The following is a 16,972-nucleotide window of genomic DNA, read 5'->3' on the forward strand; positions in this document are numbered from 1 at the left end:
TTAAAGTTAAAAATTTTCAAAAAAAAAACAGGCAACTTGTCCGAGTGGTTAAGGAGAAAGATTAGAAATCTTTTGGGCTTTGCCCGCGCAGGTTCGAGTCCTGCAGTTGTCGTTATTTTTTTAAATTTTTTTTTAAAACACGTTTCAAGAGATTATTACAGCAAGTGAAAAGGATCTCACAAATTTAGGGAGAGCAAAGATCGATTAACTAAGTCATTTAGTTATTTTTTATGGGTTATGCAAAAACACCTAAAAGTTTAAGGTTTCCCCCCTTTACTTAATTGGTAATACAAGGGTTCACCAACATTTGTGAATCGAATGAGAATTTAAATCCACAGAGCAAGTATAATTTGTGATAAATAGGAGGTCACTAATTGGGCTGTGAATGACTGGATCACGCTCTCTAGTAATTAATTATTATACGATAAAGCCAACTATTATGTCACAAAAAATACACGGAAATATAAAACACAGTTCCATGCATGCTACTACGCCTCCGGCTCCACAAAAACAAGAATAATCACAATGGTTATATCGTCTGTCTATCTCGCATGATTGGAGTAAAATTGTCATCGACGTGAAATGACGGAGTTATCAAATTCATGCATAAACTCCATAACTAAACAAAAAAAAATGGGTACAGAAAATCACGTAATACTGTCACTAATTTTTTTTCTTTTGTATTGTATTATTGTTTTTCTGTATTTATTTTTGAGTGATGGCACCATCGGGAATTCTCCATTTGGGTCAGAGGAGCCTTGTGTATTTTTTTTTTTCTTTTGTCCCTTTAACTTTATACGGGGCAAAAGTAAGGCATGTTGTTTTCTAGTTTTATTTTTTTTGTTTAGCCTTTTGATCAATTTCACTCTACTTATCAACAATACAATACAAATTTCTTACCCCTCTTAGTAAGTTATACATAATCAAACAAAACGATTCAATTTACAGCAAATACGTTGTATGAACAATTAAACCAAATCGCATGCTACCAAAAGAAATGACACCCCCAACGGTATCAGCTGCACCTTTGGTGGCAGCCGCATCTAAGCCGGAATCAACAAGTACACCACCATCCAAATCAAACGAGAATAACGTTAGTTCAACTACCGAGACAGCCAATAACACCCTTCCACAGTCAGACAGTAAAGACAAGAAAGAAGAAACCACCAATGGGACATCGAAACGTAACCTTGATTTCCAGAAAATCAGAGAGATTTTAGAGGAAGAAACCAATACATTTCTAAAAGGAGTTAAAAACACCGATGTTGATTGGTTTATTAGAGACAATAGTGTGAACTATACTATTCAAATTCCACCAAGCACTCAAACATCTGATAAGAAGACTGATAAACCATCAACACCAGACAACCAGACTACTCCAGAGAAAAAAGTGGCCACTACTAATGGATCAACCAAGGAAGCACCCCCGTCACCCACTTTAGTAGTATCACCGCACTTGAACACAACAATTTCCAATACCAATGACAATTATGAAACAAAGACCAAGCCATCTATTGGTCCCATTCAAGAAGAAATGGCACTCCCATATGGGGTCAGTCAAATCGACCAACATCATAAGGAAAGTCAACTCCGTCACCAACGAGCAAGTACAGGAGACATTATGAAATCATCTAGACGAAGAAGTAGTGCCATTTCAACAACCAGTACTACCAGTACCAGCTCTACTTCTAGCAGTGGTCTTTTTTCTAAATTCAAATCCAAGTTCCATAAATTTAGTGAAGCTTCCCCTCCTAATTCTCCAACTACTTCGTCATATGCTTTACATACCCCACCACCAAGTGCCCCTGCTATTGCGCCATCACTTCTACCCCCTATGTCGCCTACAAAGAACCAAGCTGCATTATTTAAGAATGATTACGATTTAAGATTGAAAAAGAAGAATACCAATGCTAGTGCCACTTCAAACATCTCAATTACTGATGTATCCTCACCAAAGCGTACAGCATCAAAATCTGAAATCAGCAAAGCAGAAAAGAATGCCGCGTTGTCAAGCTCGCCAACTTCACATATATTTGGCACTGCTACCGATGATGATGATGATGACGATGGTGGCGCATCTGACCCGCGATTAGACGAATATATCAAATTTTATAAACAAAAAGATGTTCGTCGAGCATCAGTTTCGTCATCACGTGCAGGATCAGTCGATTCCGGGAAGTACCCTCCCGCATTAGTTAACGGATTTGAACATACTACTTACAATTCTACACCTTCTTCACCACCCAAGGAAACTACCTCGAAACTTTCCTCATTTCTTCGAAGAAAAACTGCAACTATTATTAACCCTCCATCTGTATCGTCAAGAAATGAATCTTCAAGTTCTTTAGTGAGTTCAACATCACTCCCTGTTCCTGCTCCTGCAATTTATGGTTTAGAATTAGATCCAAGTTTCAAAGGATTGAAGCCACTTAAACGTGTTGCGTTCCATTCAAGTACTTTCTTGATTGACCCACCTCAGCAAATTCCTCTGAGAACCCCAAGAAAGGGGAATGTTGAGTTATTACCTAATGGAAGTTATAAGATTCATCCGTTGACCGAAGAAGACAAATTGGCAATTGAAAAGAGTCAAATGGGATTAGGTGGGGGTATTGTGGTTGGAGGAACAGGTGCTTTAGGATATATCAAGAAGGATGAGAAGGATGAGAAGGAATCGGAAGAAGGAGAAGGTGAGAAGAAAGAAGACGAGGAGCACTCAGATGAAGATAACTCAGATGAAGAAACTGCAATTGATACTCGTGCCAAGTCGTTTAACATTGACAAACCTATGATCCCACATCAACCGCTTTTGAAATACAGTGTTCCTGTGGAAAAAATGGCCTTGGACACAATGTATTCTCGTTGTTGTCATTTACGTGAGATTTTACCGATTCCTGCCATTCTTAAACAGATTCCAAAATCGTCAATGACTCCATTACCTTTATTACAATTACGTAATCCGACACCAACCATGGTTGAAATTCAAACATTTGCAGATTTTGTGAGAATTGCTCCTATTATTTGTATTTCACTTGATGGGGTTAGTTTATCAGTTGAACAATTCAAGATTTTGTTAAGTGCAATGAGTGCCAAGAAACAGTTAGAGAAGTTGAGTTTAAGAAACACTCCTATTAATGAACAAGGTTGGTCATTGCTTTGTTGGTTCTTATCACGTAACAAAGTATTGAACAGGTTAGATATTACTCAATGTCCTAGCATTGCAGTTAATATTTTAAAGAAGAAACGGAAAAAGTCAAGTGACAAGAAGTATGATGAAGAAATTGAAAGAATGACTTGTAATATGGACAATAGGTCCGATATGGATTGGTCATTGTTTACTGCCACACTAGTCGCCAGAGGCGGAATTGAAGAATTGATCTTGACCGGTTGTTGTATTACTGATATTGCCATTTTTGAAAAATTAATCAAATTAGCAGTTCTGAAAAAGACAAGTAGATTAGGTCTTGCATTTAGTCAGCTAACACCAAGACACTTTAAGATTTTGGTTGACAATTGGATATTCCAACATTTTGCCCGTGGGTTAGATTTAGGATTTAATGATTTTTCCAATGTTTCCATGCTTAAGATAATTTTGGATTATTCGAAACGTCCTAATTTTGATAAGATTTTGGCTAACTCATCATTATCATTTTTAAGTTTGAATTCGACTAATAACACATTCACGGATATATTCAAAGAAGTATTTGAAACTATTTTATTGAAATTGCCAAATTTGAAATATCTTGATCTTTCCAACAATCAAAAGCTTTTTGGAACATTTGGTAAAGTTGAAGAAAATACTAGTAGTTTCCAAATCGATGATACTGAAATGACAAAGACTACAAGCATAAGCAGCACCGGTTCCAATAACACCAACAATGAAGCTTGCATTATTCATTATTTCACGTCGAAATTCCCATTATTTCCAAAACTTATTCGTCTTCATCTTGAAAATGAAAATTTCAGTCAAGCATCAATAGTTGCTATTGCTAAAGTGCTTCCATTCTGTAAGAACTTGGGATATTTTTCCATCTTGGGTAATAAGGTTGATTTAGTTGCTGCAAGTTGTTTAGTCAATGCAATCAAGAACTCCAAGACATTAATTAACGTTGATTGTAATATTGAGTTATTCCCTGAATTATTTAAAGAAAGAATTGGATTATATACCATGAGAAATATGGAACGTTTATTGTACGCAACTCAAAAGGTTCCTTCTATGGCTCAGAATGGTGAAAAGGAAGATGAATCATTGACAGAACAACTTAATGCTATCCTTGCTCTCAAGGCCCAACAAAAACTTGATTTGAAACTGGAACAAGTTACTCAGTTCTTATCTAGAGTCCAACTCATTCGTCATGAATTGAAAGAAACAATCGACGAATTACTTGGATTACAATTGAAGAATGGGTTAGATTTGGACGGTAAGGAGACATTAATAAGATTTATTTTCATTAAACAAAGTATTGAAAAGGGATTACTGTTGATTGATCCAAGTTTAACTGAAGATGATGCCAATGATGATGCCAAACATGATAATACCGTGAATTTGTCACACTCAGATGAGGAAGTTTCCATTAATGATGACCTTAATGGAAGACATTCGCCAATGAGATTATCAAGTAGGACCAGTTCAAGAACAAGCTTGAACAATTTGAACAAAGAAGAAGCATCAGTGTTGAGATTAAGTAAATTAACTCAATATCATAATTTAGAAGATGAGGAATACGCTGATATGAGTGGAGAACAATTACGTCAAAGAATGATGAGTGTTGAATTAAGTGACATGGATAAAATGATTGGATTCTTGGAAATGCTACGTGATAAAGGAATTACCTTGGAGAAATTGTTCAAGAAACATCAAGCCCATTTCAGACTGCAAACTCATGATTTATTAGATCTTGCTGAAGTTAGAAAGAAGTTGAAATCAATGATTGAATATGAGCAAGGCAGTGACGAGCAAAAGACAAACAAAGAAGAAACTGACGATGCAACTGAACCAGTCGAAGAGCCAATTATTTCAACCAACGAAATGAATGAGACGTATGATAAAGTGTTGAGTAGTTTTACGAAATAGAGATAGATTTTTTAATTCATGTTATACATTTTTTTATAGTTTATAATAATACATACATCATCTAGTATTCGTCCTCGGAGTCCATTCTCTTAATTTTAGCCTTTGTATCATACTCATCATCAGAATAAACATCATCACCTTCTCCAGCCTCACCTTCACCAGGTTCCCCACCTTGTTGATCAATTTCTTCAGCTAAATCTTCACATGCATCAATCCAATCGGAATATATGTCAACCGGTTGGGATAGGGAATGTATAGCGGTCTGGAAACTTTGTCCACAAATCTTACAGTGTAATTCTCCAAGCAAGTTTTTCTTATCTATAGTACAAATGACTGATTTTTCATGATTACAAAATAAACATGTGAATTGTGTATCAAGCGTTTGTTTGATTTTTTTGACCGGTTTCTTGGCCGAGGACTTTCTCTTTCCCATGGTCTGTAGTTGTAGGGTCCAAAAGGTATAGTTGTTGATATTCGTAAAATTTGATCTTCGCACTAATTTCAATATTTGCTGAAGAAAACACAGGTGGTAGCATAGGTGTTCTACAAAGAGCAATTTTAAATACTATATTATTGTATGGTTTATATGTCTATATTTCCAGCCAATTATTGGTTTATCTGGATAAATTGAGTTCAATATAATAAAATCCCCTCCAAGCACTTTGTTCTATAAAATTGTGCATGTACAAAGTTTGCTTATTCTCTTGGTCTAAGCATCAGTTGAGCCTTCTTCTTTAATCTCATTTCCAATCTCATTTTCTCAAATTGCAATTTTTCAGCCTTAGTATCTAGGCTGGGACCTCCATGAACTTCTGTGGAAGCTCTTGATCCATTTGAATTAATTGAGGAAATGCTCGATCTTCCACTACTGGTATAGCTCATTGAAATTTTCAAATTAGGATTATACTTTGCATTCAATTTGTTTCCGTATTCATACAATTTCAAATCATCATTTCTATATTCATACAATTTGAATGAGTCCTTGTATAAATTGTTTATGAAATCTGCAGGATTATGAGTGATTTTTCCTGTAGGGTAGTGAAGGAGTAACGAAAGACATTCACTGAAATCACTAGCTATAAGGTCGGTTTTAATCTGGATTAGAAGTTGGATAATCATGAATAAGACGAGATCAGGCATTATGGCCGGAGATGCAACTAGCTTATCCCATAATGACGCGGTGGTTTCTAAATCTATAATCTCACGTAAAAGAACAAGCCGCAAATATCTGATTATCCATAGTTGAGACTCAAGTTTAAGTTTCGCAGTCAAGTTATAATGAATAAACTGGTCAATTTTCATAAGTTTAATATTGAAATCATCAATGGTAGTTAATAAATTTGATTCATTCTCATAGAACTTGGCAAAAGCGCCCGATTTCATCAAGAATGCATTCAAGATAGTGAACAAATCATGCAGAAGGTAGTTCAGATCGTAGAGCTTGAGGATTTTCAAATCATCCACAGAAATTGTATTTGTTTGCGGAATAGGTATAGACTCCTTGTATAACAGATGGTAGATTAACCCTAAAATTTCATGAATTCCCTGCTTATAGCCTAAATTACATTTTGACCAAACATACAAGATTTCAATGAGTTGTCTCTTAACTGAAAGTGAATGGGGTTGGTTTGGTTGAAAAAAGTCTTCACCAGGGAATAGTCGGTCGATATCAAGAATAATTGCCTCAAGTAGTTCAATGTCTTGTTCTGTAGGAGTAACTTCACTAGGCAGGGGGGTTGAACTTCTACTGGTAGACAAGGGATCATCATTAGCCCTTACTCTGGCCAAGGAGTTCTTTACTGAAGATTGTCTCTGCGGTATTTGTCTAACTGAACCTGATTGAGAATGGGTTCTTCGAAGGGTTCTGTGGGTCAGCTCTTCTTTAGTTTTATAAAAATAATGGTCACAAGATAATTCCCACCATGGCACTTGCATATCGCCACGTTTGGTCAATTGATGATATACAACGCGAGAATCGTGTAATCTTGATTCCCATTCGTTTATATTCAAACTGTTTGTAATCAAACATACTTTCCAAACAAGCGTTCGTGTAAAAAATGGTGTTTGAGAAGTGTAGTCGCCATTAACAATGCCAGATTTGAAAGTCTCTAGATTCCCTTTAGTCTTGTTTATGGTTAGAAGAACATGCTGAATTATTTCATTCTCCTTTAGCATGTTCAATGTTCTATTCTATATGCATCAAATGTGTCAAAGTTTACAACCAAGTTTCAGCTATAGTTGTCTCAGGAAAAAACAAAAAACAAAAAAAACAGTGATCTGAAATATTTTAACCATAACAAAAATACTAGGAACTATAAAATGACTTCACGTGAAGAACTTTCTAATGAAGAGCTTTCTGCTAAGCTCACAGAATTATCAGAATGGGAGAATCAGATGTCCCACACTGAAAAGCAGCTTGAAATTACAAGGTTAAAGAAAGTGCATCCATTGTATGAAAAACGAAGAGAAATTTTGAAAAGTATTCCAAAATTTTGGTATATCGTGCTTGCTGAAGGTGATGAATTTGTAGAATATGTCAATTTGGATGATTTGAAGTATATAGAGTTCATTGATGATATTTACGTGTATTATCCAATTGCTGATACTGATGTGAGCGAAGACAACTTTAAAGATTTTTCAATTACTATTAGCTTTGCCGAGAGTGAATTAATTCCTAAACAAACCGTGACTAAACATTTCAAGACTATATTTGGGGAAGAAGGAGAAAAGATAACATCAGAACCAGTAGATATAATCTGGCCTACGGATATTGAAGATCTTAACCCCAGGGCAATAAAGCAAAAGAATAAAGGTAAACAATTGTCTACTGAAGATAAGAAGAATTATCGTGCTGGTATGAGATCATTTTTTGCATGGTTTCAATGGACCGGAGAAAAGCCAGGTAAAGAGTTTAGAAACGGGGAAGATTTAACCAATTTGATTGTAGATGATTTGTATGTGAACGCTTTAAAGTATTATACCCTTGCCTTGGCTTCTGAAGAAGACGACTATGACGAGGAAGAAGAAGATTCTTCGGAAGGAGAAGAATTGGATTTAAGTGAGGATGAACCGAATGGTAAGAAAAGACCTTTGGAAGAAGAGACAGGAACAAGCAGTAAAAAGTCAAAGTAGATAACGTTTAATAAATGTCTGCCTAAATAAACACTTTTATTTTGTTTCAGCAACTAATCTTTGAATCACATGGAACCCTTCAAACATTTGTAAACCATACCATGCCAATCTTTGCTTTAACGGAGTACGATACTTTTTTAAATAATTTCTAGTAAAGAAGGTGATTTCCCCGACATGAATTGCAAACAATCCAAGAGCAATCTTCAAGGAATAAACCTCAAATTTCTTATAATATGGTAATTCCACAACACTTTTCAACAATGGAAGACTTCTAAGTAAATTTGGATTGAAGATATTAAGAAACAAAACAACCCACAAGAAAAATGTAGGGCCACTGGCTAAAGTTGGTGGCGTAACTTTTGTCAACTTTTTGACAGCAAACCCTTGTTCTTTAGCACAATATTTTGCCATAGCAATCAATTTCGCCTTGATGTCTTTCATTTGTTCAACAGGTACATGTTCGTCTTCAAGGGCGTCATCCCAATAAATTGCAAATGACTTGGAAGTTTCTTCTGACTTTAAATTATATTCAATAACCAACTGTTTATCATCAACCTTGACGATTTTCACGGATTTCTCGAGCAAATTATCTGGTTTAACTTCGGCATATACAGCTAGATAATCAATTAACGCCAACTGATGGTCTGCATTCATATGGCTTATTATACGTTCTGACAGCATTATTCCTCACAAAGCCTCTTTGTTGAACTTTGAATGGAAAAAAATACAATATGAAGAAGGAATTTGAATTAAATATGGAACTTCATATGATTATATCATGTCGTGCATAGCTCAATTCCGGATTAGGTTATTCATTATAGCGAATTACCAGGAGAGCAAGAATTACCAAGAAAAAACTAACTCCGAACTTTCCTGGAGAGGCGGAGCTTGAAAACAAAAAGTTTTACCACACATTATGGAACAGTTTCTGCCAGTCATACTACTCTCCACCAAAAAAAAAAAAAGCAATCCTATTTGGTGAATAATCTGACGCAAGCGTATATAGGCAAACTTATGATAAAAATATGTTACATAATTTCCGATAACAAAGTTTATCTGATGTTGTATCAGGTGATTCGCCTTACAATGCGGGTAGCCAAAAATGGAACTGGAGACCAACGGAAAAAAACCCCAGCGGAAAAAAACCTATCAAACTATAAATTCCGATGTAAATTTCCAATTTACGTAAATGCACCATCGCACTAAAAGTCATCACAGTTCCTTTAAATATTTCCAACACATTACACCTTCCATTTGATAATATTCACTACTTTTTATGTTACATTCAGTTATTAATAGTCAACCACTGCTGCCTTCACCACAAAATGGAGCCATACACCACAAGAAAGTACTACCTAGAGATGAAGATGTAAAATTATCCCATATAAAGCAAGAACGGATGCGCAGTCCTGTGCCGGATTTTGCCATGTCACATTTCCTTAACGATGAAATAAGTTACTTATATTGGTTTCAAGACATTGAAGAAAATTTGCAATTGTATCCTCAATTTAATCCATATTTTGTCCTTGATAAAATCCCCCTACTGGGATACACTTTGGATTATCAAGATAAAGTAAAGAAAGCCACTGCTAAATGCATAGAAAATCCCGACGTTAATCAATATTTGAATTTTCAATTGTACAATTCTATAAACCAATCATTACATTATTTAGTGGGGGATAAAACCTTTATTGAAAATTTTGAGGCAATAAAGTTTCACTTTCACCAAACAATAAACCCATTCTACTTGATGACATTAGAACACCAATTAAGTTTTGATTTGAATAACATATTGAAATTTTTGACGGATTTAGATAATTTGACAAAAGTATACACACTCACATTCCAAAGACCTCCAACTAATGAATTGAAATTGGAGTGGATTATGAGATGCTTGAATCATTATAGTGACATATCACGAGAGATCCAATTGAACTGGGAACAGATTAATAAAGATCCAATATTGATTAGAAGGATTTTGACGAAATATGCCAATTCAAGGATGAAACTTAGGAAACGGATTTAAACTGTATTATTTAGGGAATTTTTTATAGATGTTAGTAATGTACAATTATATTGACAATTGGTGCGAGTACTAACCAGCCATTCTAGGAAATACCAAAAATAACTTCATTGCATTCCACAACAGAGCAAAAAATGCTGGGGTTACCCCAATATTTTCAAGGCTTCACAATTTCTTTTTGGAAACTAGGTGTTTCTCCTGAAACTTGGTGACCCACTTTATCAAAAGCAAAAACAAATGAGGAGGATATATTGTAAAGCTTTATTAAGGGGCAAAAAATATTGCAACATTAGGATATGTTCTACAATTGGAGTAAAAATTTTTTTTGCCTTTACTTCTTGATGAATACTATGACCTCCAAAGTTATTTTCTTATACCCTGGGACACTCACATATATAGATAAGATAACATAACAACCAGTTTTCACTAACCATCGGATTTATGTCAAGGTTTTTTTTCGCACCTAAAATTTTTGCCATGTTAAGCACGTCACCACAACACAAAAAAAGAATTTTTAACAATATGATCTACAGTAAATTACACAATACCACATATTAAAATCCACAAAAAAAAAGAAGTGATTCCGCCCAGGATCGAACTGGGGACGTTCTGCGTGTTAAGCAGATGCCATAACCAACTAGACCACGGAACCAGCTGATATTTTTTCCGGACGGGGTTGAGTTTGTCGTATTGACTTGAATTAAAAAATTATTCACATATAGAAGTTGGCAAATAATAAACTTTGAAAACCTCCTTTGTGAAATTTAGACAGATCTAACTATAGTGGAAGAACTCAAGAATGAAAATAGGTAGAGAAGAATTAAGAATTCTATTTTTTTATGCTTGTGAAATTTGATCAAATTTTCAAAACTTTTTTGCAATAATTTTGTAAAATATGAAGTACTCTTCGTAGTAAAAATAATAATTACACAACTTTTGTATTCACCTAGCTTAAGAACAATAATATCGACGATATACAAAGCATTTCATACTCATGGAATAACTTCATTTGTTCTTGAACTATTGCCTTAAAAATAAAATACTTGCTGAAAGCATATTCATAAGTATTAGACTCAACATTAGTAACACCACGCAAAGGATACTCCAGTTCGCACAAATAACTTTTTGTCCATCCTTTCCAACATACATACAATAACTAATTATATTAGAATCTAAACTTTGTTTCCCAACTCCAAAAAAAATTAATTCTTGAATAGTATTATAACTATTCTATAAAGTAGTAAATTCAAAAAAAAAGATTGATTCCGCCCAGGATCGAACTGGGGACGTTCTGCGTGTTAAGCAGATGCCATAACCAACTAGACCACGCAACCAATTTATATTTTCAAAAAATTAGAACTTTTAAAACACCTATTATTATGAAAATTTTTTAATGACCCTGCATACAAGAGACATCTCAACGGTTTCTGAGATCCGGAAAAAAATATTTACGAAAGTTTCTTTTGTCTTATTTACGGTATTTTTGCAGTTGCAAGAATTGTATTTTGAATTCCGGGGGGTTAAAGTGATAATTACGTGCATTTAGATGAAGGTACTGTCACAGTCTCCAGAAGTTACGTTTTAAGTGAATCGACTTCTAATTTTGTATATTTATATCCACTGCATAATTCAATCAATTCTTACAAACTTCGAGTTCCAAGATGATCTTTCCGAAACTCTTGGATGTGAGTATCGACCAATGAAATGAGACCAGCCCAGTCAAGGATAGAAGGGATAGGAATAGATCCCGGACCGTTATTAATAATATCCTCGATTTGTTCTCTAGAATACCTACATTTAATGATTATTAAAGATGGGGTTTCTCCAACTTGTTCTGGATCATATTTCTCTTCATGATATTCAAACGGATGGGCAGGACAATTATTAAGTAGGGTTTCCAAAAATTTAATCCTCGTATTGCTTAACTTTCTATAAGTAATCGTATTTTGTCTCCCTGGAAATGCACGTTTATTAAATTTAATTATCCTTTCAATGCCGGATATGTCAATATTGGATCCTGAATTAGAAGCTTTCCTAAAGAAAGAATTATTTCGAGCTTGTTGAATCACAAATATAACATCTTCTTCAGTTAAGTTTGTGGTTTGGAACTGCTGACACAATTGTGACCATTTTGTTGTAATTTCAAAGTAACCGCCAAAAGGATCAGATTCCTTAGTACCACCATGTTGTATGACTGTAATTTCAGTCGGATTGGGTTGTGTTAATGAAGGAGAATCGGATGGTTGTGAGTTGGAATACCCCAAAGAGTCAATTGATGTTGTTTTATCTGAGCCGGTGGATGATTTCCTTGGGTTTTCTTGACCTTCAATTTGTTTACTTTTCGAATCTTGAGTTCTTCTACCAAAATGCTTTCCAAATCCATTCTCAAATCTTGTTCTGGTATCTTCTATTACTTGATTCCAGGTAACGAAAGCCTTATTCTCACCTTTGCTTAGTCTACGCATTGTTTAGGACAATATGTGCTTAAGATCTGGCGTTTAATGAGCAAAGAACTACCAAAAGGGGAAAAATTTTTTTGCAACCCGTTTATTTACTACTCTAGCCTATAATACAAACACTCAATATTACATGTATTTATCTTGAAGAATGTCTGCGGAAACTAGCAGAGATATGTAACAATCATCAAGGAAAGATCTATCTAAATTCTATTATCGATAGTGTCTTAGAAAGTTGGTAAAAACCAGTCAACCAATAACTTCAAATCAATGAAAGACGCAGTATATTACTTCACAGAAGTGTAACCCGAGTACAATTCTTGTTTTACCACCTCAAAGTAGCAAATCCACCAACTAAGTTGGTTTATGTTGCATATTAAAAATGTCTTCTTGTATTATTAGTCAAAAGTATACTATACCAACTTTTGAAAGGCTTCTCGCACCTTTCGTAAGGCAACCTCAAATCGATTACGATTGAATTCATTCAGCAAAGACTTAACCACATCGTCTTCTAATTGAGGGATTGTATCCTCTATACTATAAGCCTGATCTATCCTCAATTTGAAGGAAAATTCCCTTTCATATTCATTGGGATCTATGCTTGTAAATATAAATTGAATCAAGGTTTCTTCCAAGGCATCAAACTTCAATCCAGTATATCTTTCATAATCGGATATTTGATTCGGAATCCATGCTAATTGGGCTTCTAACTTTTTGTTTATTTCTGTGAGTTGTGTTTCTCTCTCATTAATCAGTGACTTCAATTTGTTAATCTCCAATTCTAGCTCATTCTTAGAATCCAGTAATTCCTTCTTTTTCTTTAATAACTCATCCACTTTTCTACGTTGAGTATATAATGATTCCACGGACAGTTCTAACACGTTACGCTGTTTTGCCTCCTCTTGTTCAATGGCTGATTTTTTAATCAGAAGCTCTCTTGAATGGGCTCTCAATTCCTCTATAAGTTTGATATGTGCCTGCCTTTCCTGTTGTAATTTAGATTGGTTGGAACTCACCTTCCTCTCAAGGTGGGAACTGTAGTCTTCAGCAATTCGTTGAAGTTGTTGCAAATCAATGAGATCATTAAATCTATTAGTGGACAAGGTAGACATAGTAATGCAATGTAGTATAGGTTCTTATCTGTGTTGTCTAATAAAATTTGTTAAATGGAGTTAGTGTTTTGTTTTGTTGTTGATGTTTTGGTTTTGCGGTGTTAAATTTAAATCCGAGGGCGGATGACCAAAGCCAATTCGTAAGCACAAAAAAATAACAAAAAAAAAGAAAAGCGCGCAGATCGTCAGCCCGGCTTTTCCTTTTTGCGTGAGGTTTTTGTCTGTGGTATAAAATAACTAAAGATTCCTCTCACGTTTTTATCTATTTCAATTAGTAAGTATACCCGATAAAGATTTAGAAGAACTTTTAGTTTATATTTAGTACCACTCGCCCCATAACCGTTTAGAGCTTGAAACATAGCATATTTACAACTATAACCAAAATATATAGTGGAAGAAACAAAATATTTACTTCATACACTTATGAGTACTACCACACTTACAAATGAAAAGACAACTCCAAGTAGTCCCACAGTCAAACTCTTGACCTTCAACACATGGGGGTTGAAATACATTTCAAGACACAGAACCGAAAGAATGCAAGCCATTGCCAATAAGTTGGCTAACCCTACTTCTCCGGATGACGATTATGATATAGTTGCTTTGCAAGAAATTTGGTGCGAAGACGACTGGGAATGTATCCAACAAGCTTGCAAAGACAGATATCCTTACCGTAGAGCATTCAAATCAGGAATAGTGTCTGGTCCAGGTTTAGCAGTTTTATCCAAAATTCCAATAGCAGAAACTTTTCTTTATAGATTCCCAATTAATGGCCGTCCTTCAGCATTCTTCAGAGGTGATTGGTTTGTTGGAAAAGGTGTTGCTGTCACCTTATTTAAATCTCATGATGGAAAGGCTTTACCTATTGCCCTTTTGAACTCACACATGCATGCTCCTTATGCTACCAATGGTGATGCTAGCTATTCAACCCATCGTGCTTGCCAAGCTTGGGATTTCACTAAACTTGTTAAGATGTTGAAACAAGCTAGATATGCCGTGATTCAAGTTGGTGATTTAAATTCCAAACCAGGATCATTACCTTACAAATTATTTACTATCGAAGGAGGCTTATCGGATTCTTGGAATCTTGTCCACGAACAAAGGTACGAGGATAACCTTATAGAATTATCACCTCATGATCAAGTATTGCATGCTGGAATAACTTGTAATTCTAGATTGAATTCCTACAGACAAAAGTCTGAGCCATGGCAAGCATGCAGATTGGATTATGCCTTGATTGATTCTAATAACATCACACCTATCAAAGCCTCCGTGAAATTTACTGAAAGATTACCAGCACCTCTTGATTGTTCATATTCCGATCATTTTGCATACAGTACCGAATTTACAATTAATAGTAAAGATGAATTTGCCCCTGCATCTTATGAAGATCAACAAATCACTCTTGATGCCAAGGAACTGATTTATCGAGAATTATTAGCTGAGGTTAGCGAATACCGTCAATTTACCATCCCATTCCAAGCCACGTGGAGAAAAGTACATTTTTTCCTTTCTTTAATTATAACAATTGCATTACACGTTGGTGTATACTTTGTTTCCAGTGTAGCTGGTTGGATACCAGTGATTTTCCTCCTTGTTACGGTCGTGGTCATTCTTAGTGGAACTATTAATGGGTTAATTTGGTATTGTGGTGTTAGACCAGAACTGAGAGCACTACAAGAAGTTCAAATGGAGGTTGAAGATGCGTACACTTGTCTCAAGCGTCAATGAAGAAGGGAGACCTTTTAATATTTATTTGTTTTATGTTTTTTTTTGTTTGTTTTATGACTTTTGCTTTTCAGCACAGGCTTTCATGCCTTTAATCACTAATACTTAATACTTAATTAGATTTAATTTTAATGAATAATACTATTTTAACAACTATTATAGTTAGATTAGAAAAGACAATCTAATGGAATAGTATTTCCATTAGAAGAGCAGCTGAGCTTCTCTGGTTATCGAATAATGTACTTTGTTATTAATCAAACAGGAAATTTTATTCACGTTCCTTGGATTTCGGGGCATAATTTAGAAAATGAAAAATAGCAATGGCTTAGCAAAGCATACAGAAAAGAGATAAAAACGAGAAACTATTTACACATGCACCTTTTATTTTGGTATTGACAACAAACAATGAGTTGAACTCCTAATTAGGTTATTCACGACAAATACAAAACCCCAAAAAAGGACGACAACTAATATCCCGAAACTCACAAGCTGGTATGTTAAACATGGCAAAAACTCACTAATATAAATTGGCTCTGTGGCCGAGTGGTTAAGGCGGTAGACTCAAGTTCTACTATCGTAAAGATGCACGCGTTCGAACCGCGTCGGAGTCATTATTTTTTGCTATTTTTATAACATTTCCTAAAGATACAATGCTATGGGAATTGTTTTGGAGTGAAAGACATGGATATTTGTTTATTGATTGCTCCATTTCATTTTTAAAGCAAGATTAAGTTTCGTAAAAATATTACGATGCTTATTTTTTTCTGGTCATGCATTATCGGTTATTCATTGTCGTCGTACCACTTTTGAACGATGAACGACATAATGGTAGCAGTAAAATTGCAACTTAAATATAACTTTGTTGAATTAAACTAGATAAGCAAGAGTTCAAGTTGTTAGCATCATGAAAATTAAAAGAATAAAACTCAATAAATAGACCCACAAGTAAAACAAGTCAAAAAACATAGTAAAAGAATTCAAACTTAAATAAAGCGAACAAATAGTTGTAGCAACTCCTAAATGTAATTAGAACAGGAATGATAACACATTAACCACAACCAAGAAACTGATGTGTTAGGAAAATATTATAAACCAATTGTGTCTATCATTGTTTGTGGATTTCTGTCTTTAAAGTGTTTAAATTGTAAATATCCACCACTTGTCTGAAGTTGAAGAAAGTTTCATTTCTAATTTCCAACTTATGGACATTGGTATTCACTTTCTTTTAAACAGAATGATTCAAATGAAGATCATTTAGACGCCCTATTTACGTTTTTGGGTTAAATTTATATCAAAATAGCTTTTATTTGAGTTTCTTTCATGATTATTCTTGCTGGTTATGTATGATTAAACCTAGTCAAACGATTTCAGATAATGAAATAGATGATTACATGTTTAAATTTATTCATCAGAGGTTTGAAAAACAATTATAGTAACTTACATTAAATTA

At 34.7% G+C, this 16,972-nt stretch overlaps 9 protein-coding genes across 9 annotated transcripts; 4 read left to right on the forward strand and 5 right to left on the reverse strand. All coding sequences in view use genetic code 12, as the record gives it.

Moving 5' to 3' along the window:
- Positions 1 to 850: 850 nt before the first annotated feature.
- MHP1 (Mhp1p) lies at positions 851 to 5,537 on the forward strand (the record flags this gene model as incomplete). The annotated part of the gene is made up of 4 exons (XM_007373603.1): positions 851 to 1,556; positions 1,605 to 1,736; positions 1,857 to 2,319; positions 2,410 to 5,537. 4 exons carry the CDS (start codon positions 983 to 985, stop codon positions 5,069 to 5,071), a joined length of 3,831 nt encoding a protein of 1,276 aa, XP_007373665.1.
- SPAPADRAFT_135141 (uncharacterized protein) lies at positions 5,133 to 5,504 on the reverse strand (the record flags this gene model as incomplete). The annotated part of the gene is made up of 1 exon (XM_007373604.1): positions 5,133 to 5,504. The coding sequence occupies one exon, from the start codon at positions 5,502 to 5,504 to the stop codon at positions 5,133 to 5,135; it is 372 nt and encodes a 123-aa protein (XP_007373666.1).
- Positions 5,538 to 5,767: 230 nt separating the features above from the next.
- SPAPADRAFT_135310 (uncharacterized protein) lies at positions 5,768 to 7,246 on the reverse strand (the record flags this gene model as incomplete). The annotated part of the gene is made up of 1 exon (XM_007373605.1): positions 5,768 to 7,246. The coding sequence occupies one exon, from the start codon at positions 7,244 to 7,246 to the stop codon at positions 5,768 to 5,770; it is 1,479 nt and encodes a 492-aa protein (XP_007373667.1).
- Positions 7,247 to 7,378: 132 nt separating this feature from the next.
- On the forward strand, positions 7,379 to 10,282 carry SPAPADRAFT_59507 (uncharacterized protein; the record flags this gene model as incomplete). Its single annotated transcript, XM_007373606.1, has 1 exon — positions 7,379 to 10,282. A coding segment is annotated over one exon (622 nt), but the record flags the coding sequence as incomplete, so codon positions are not given.
- On the reverse strand, positions 8,240 to 8,884 carry SPAPADRAFT_135571 (uncharacterized protein; the record flags this gene model as incomplete). The annotated part of the gene is made up of 1 exon (XM_007373607.1): positions 8,240 to 8,884. The coding sequence occupies one exon, from the start codon at positions 8,882 to 8,884 to the stop codon at positions 8,240 to 8,242; it is 645 nt and encodes a 214-aa protein (XP_007373669.1).
- SPAPADRAFT_59508 (uncharacterized protein) lies at positions 9,415 to 10,282 on the forward strand (the record flags this gene model as incomplete). Its single annotated transcript, XM_007373608.1, has 1 exon — positions 9,415 to 10,282. The coding sequence occupies one exon, from the start codon at positions 9,480 to 9,482 to the stop codon at positions 10,227 to 10,229; it is 750 nt and encodes a 249-aa protein (XP_007373670.1).
- Positions 10,283 to 11,866: 1,584 nt separating this feature from the next.
- SPAPADRAFT_49161 (uncharacterized protein) lies at positions 11,867 to 12,691 on the reverse strand (the record flags this gene model as incomplete). The annotated part of the gene is made up of 1 exon (XM_007373609.1): positions 11,867 to 12,691. The coding sequence occupies one exon, from the start codon at positions 12,689 to 12,691 to the stop codon at positions 11,867 to 11,869; it is 825 nt and encodes a 274-aa protein (XP_007373671.1).
- A 66-nt stretch (positions 12,692 to 12,757) lies between these two features.
- SPAPADRAFT_65264 (uncharacterized protein) lies at positions 12,758 to 13,856 on the reverse strand (the record flags this gene model as incomplete). The annotated part of the gene is made up of 1 exon (XM_007373610.1): positions 12,758 to 13,856. The coding sequence occupies one exon, from the start codon at positions 13,792 to 13,794 to the stop codon at positions 13,096 to 13,098; it is 699 nt and encodes a 232-aa protein (XP_007373672.1).
- A 214-nt stretch (positions 13,857 to 14,070) lies between these two features.
- On the forward strand, positions 14,071 to 15,677 carry ISC1 (inositol phosphosphingolipid phospholipase; the record flags this gene model as incomplete). Its single annotated transcript, XM_007373611.1, has 1 exon — positions 14,071 to 15,677. The coding sequence occupies one exon, from the start codon at positions 14,218 to 14,220 to the stop codon at positions 15,523 to 15,525; it is 1,308 nt and encodes a 435-aa protein (XP_007373673.1).
- Positions 15,678 to 16,972: the final 1,295 nt, after the last annotated feature.

Source organism: Spathaspora passalidarum (genome assembly GCF_000223485.1).
Source record: "Spathaspora passalidarum NRRL Y-27907 unplaced genomic scaffold SPAPAscaffold_2, whole genome shotgun sequence".
Lineage (NCBI taxonomy): Eukaryota > Fungi > Ascomycota > Pichiomycetes > Serinales > Debaryomycetaceae > Spathaspora > Spathaspora passalidarum.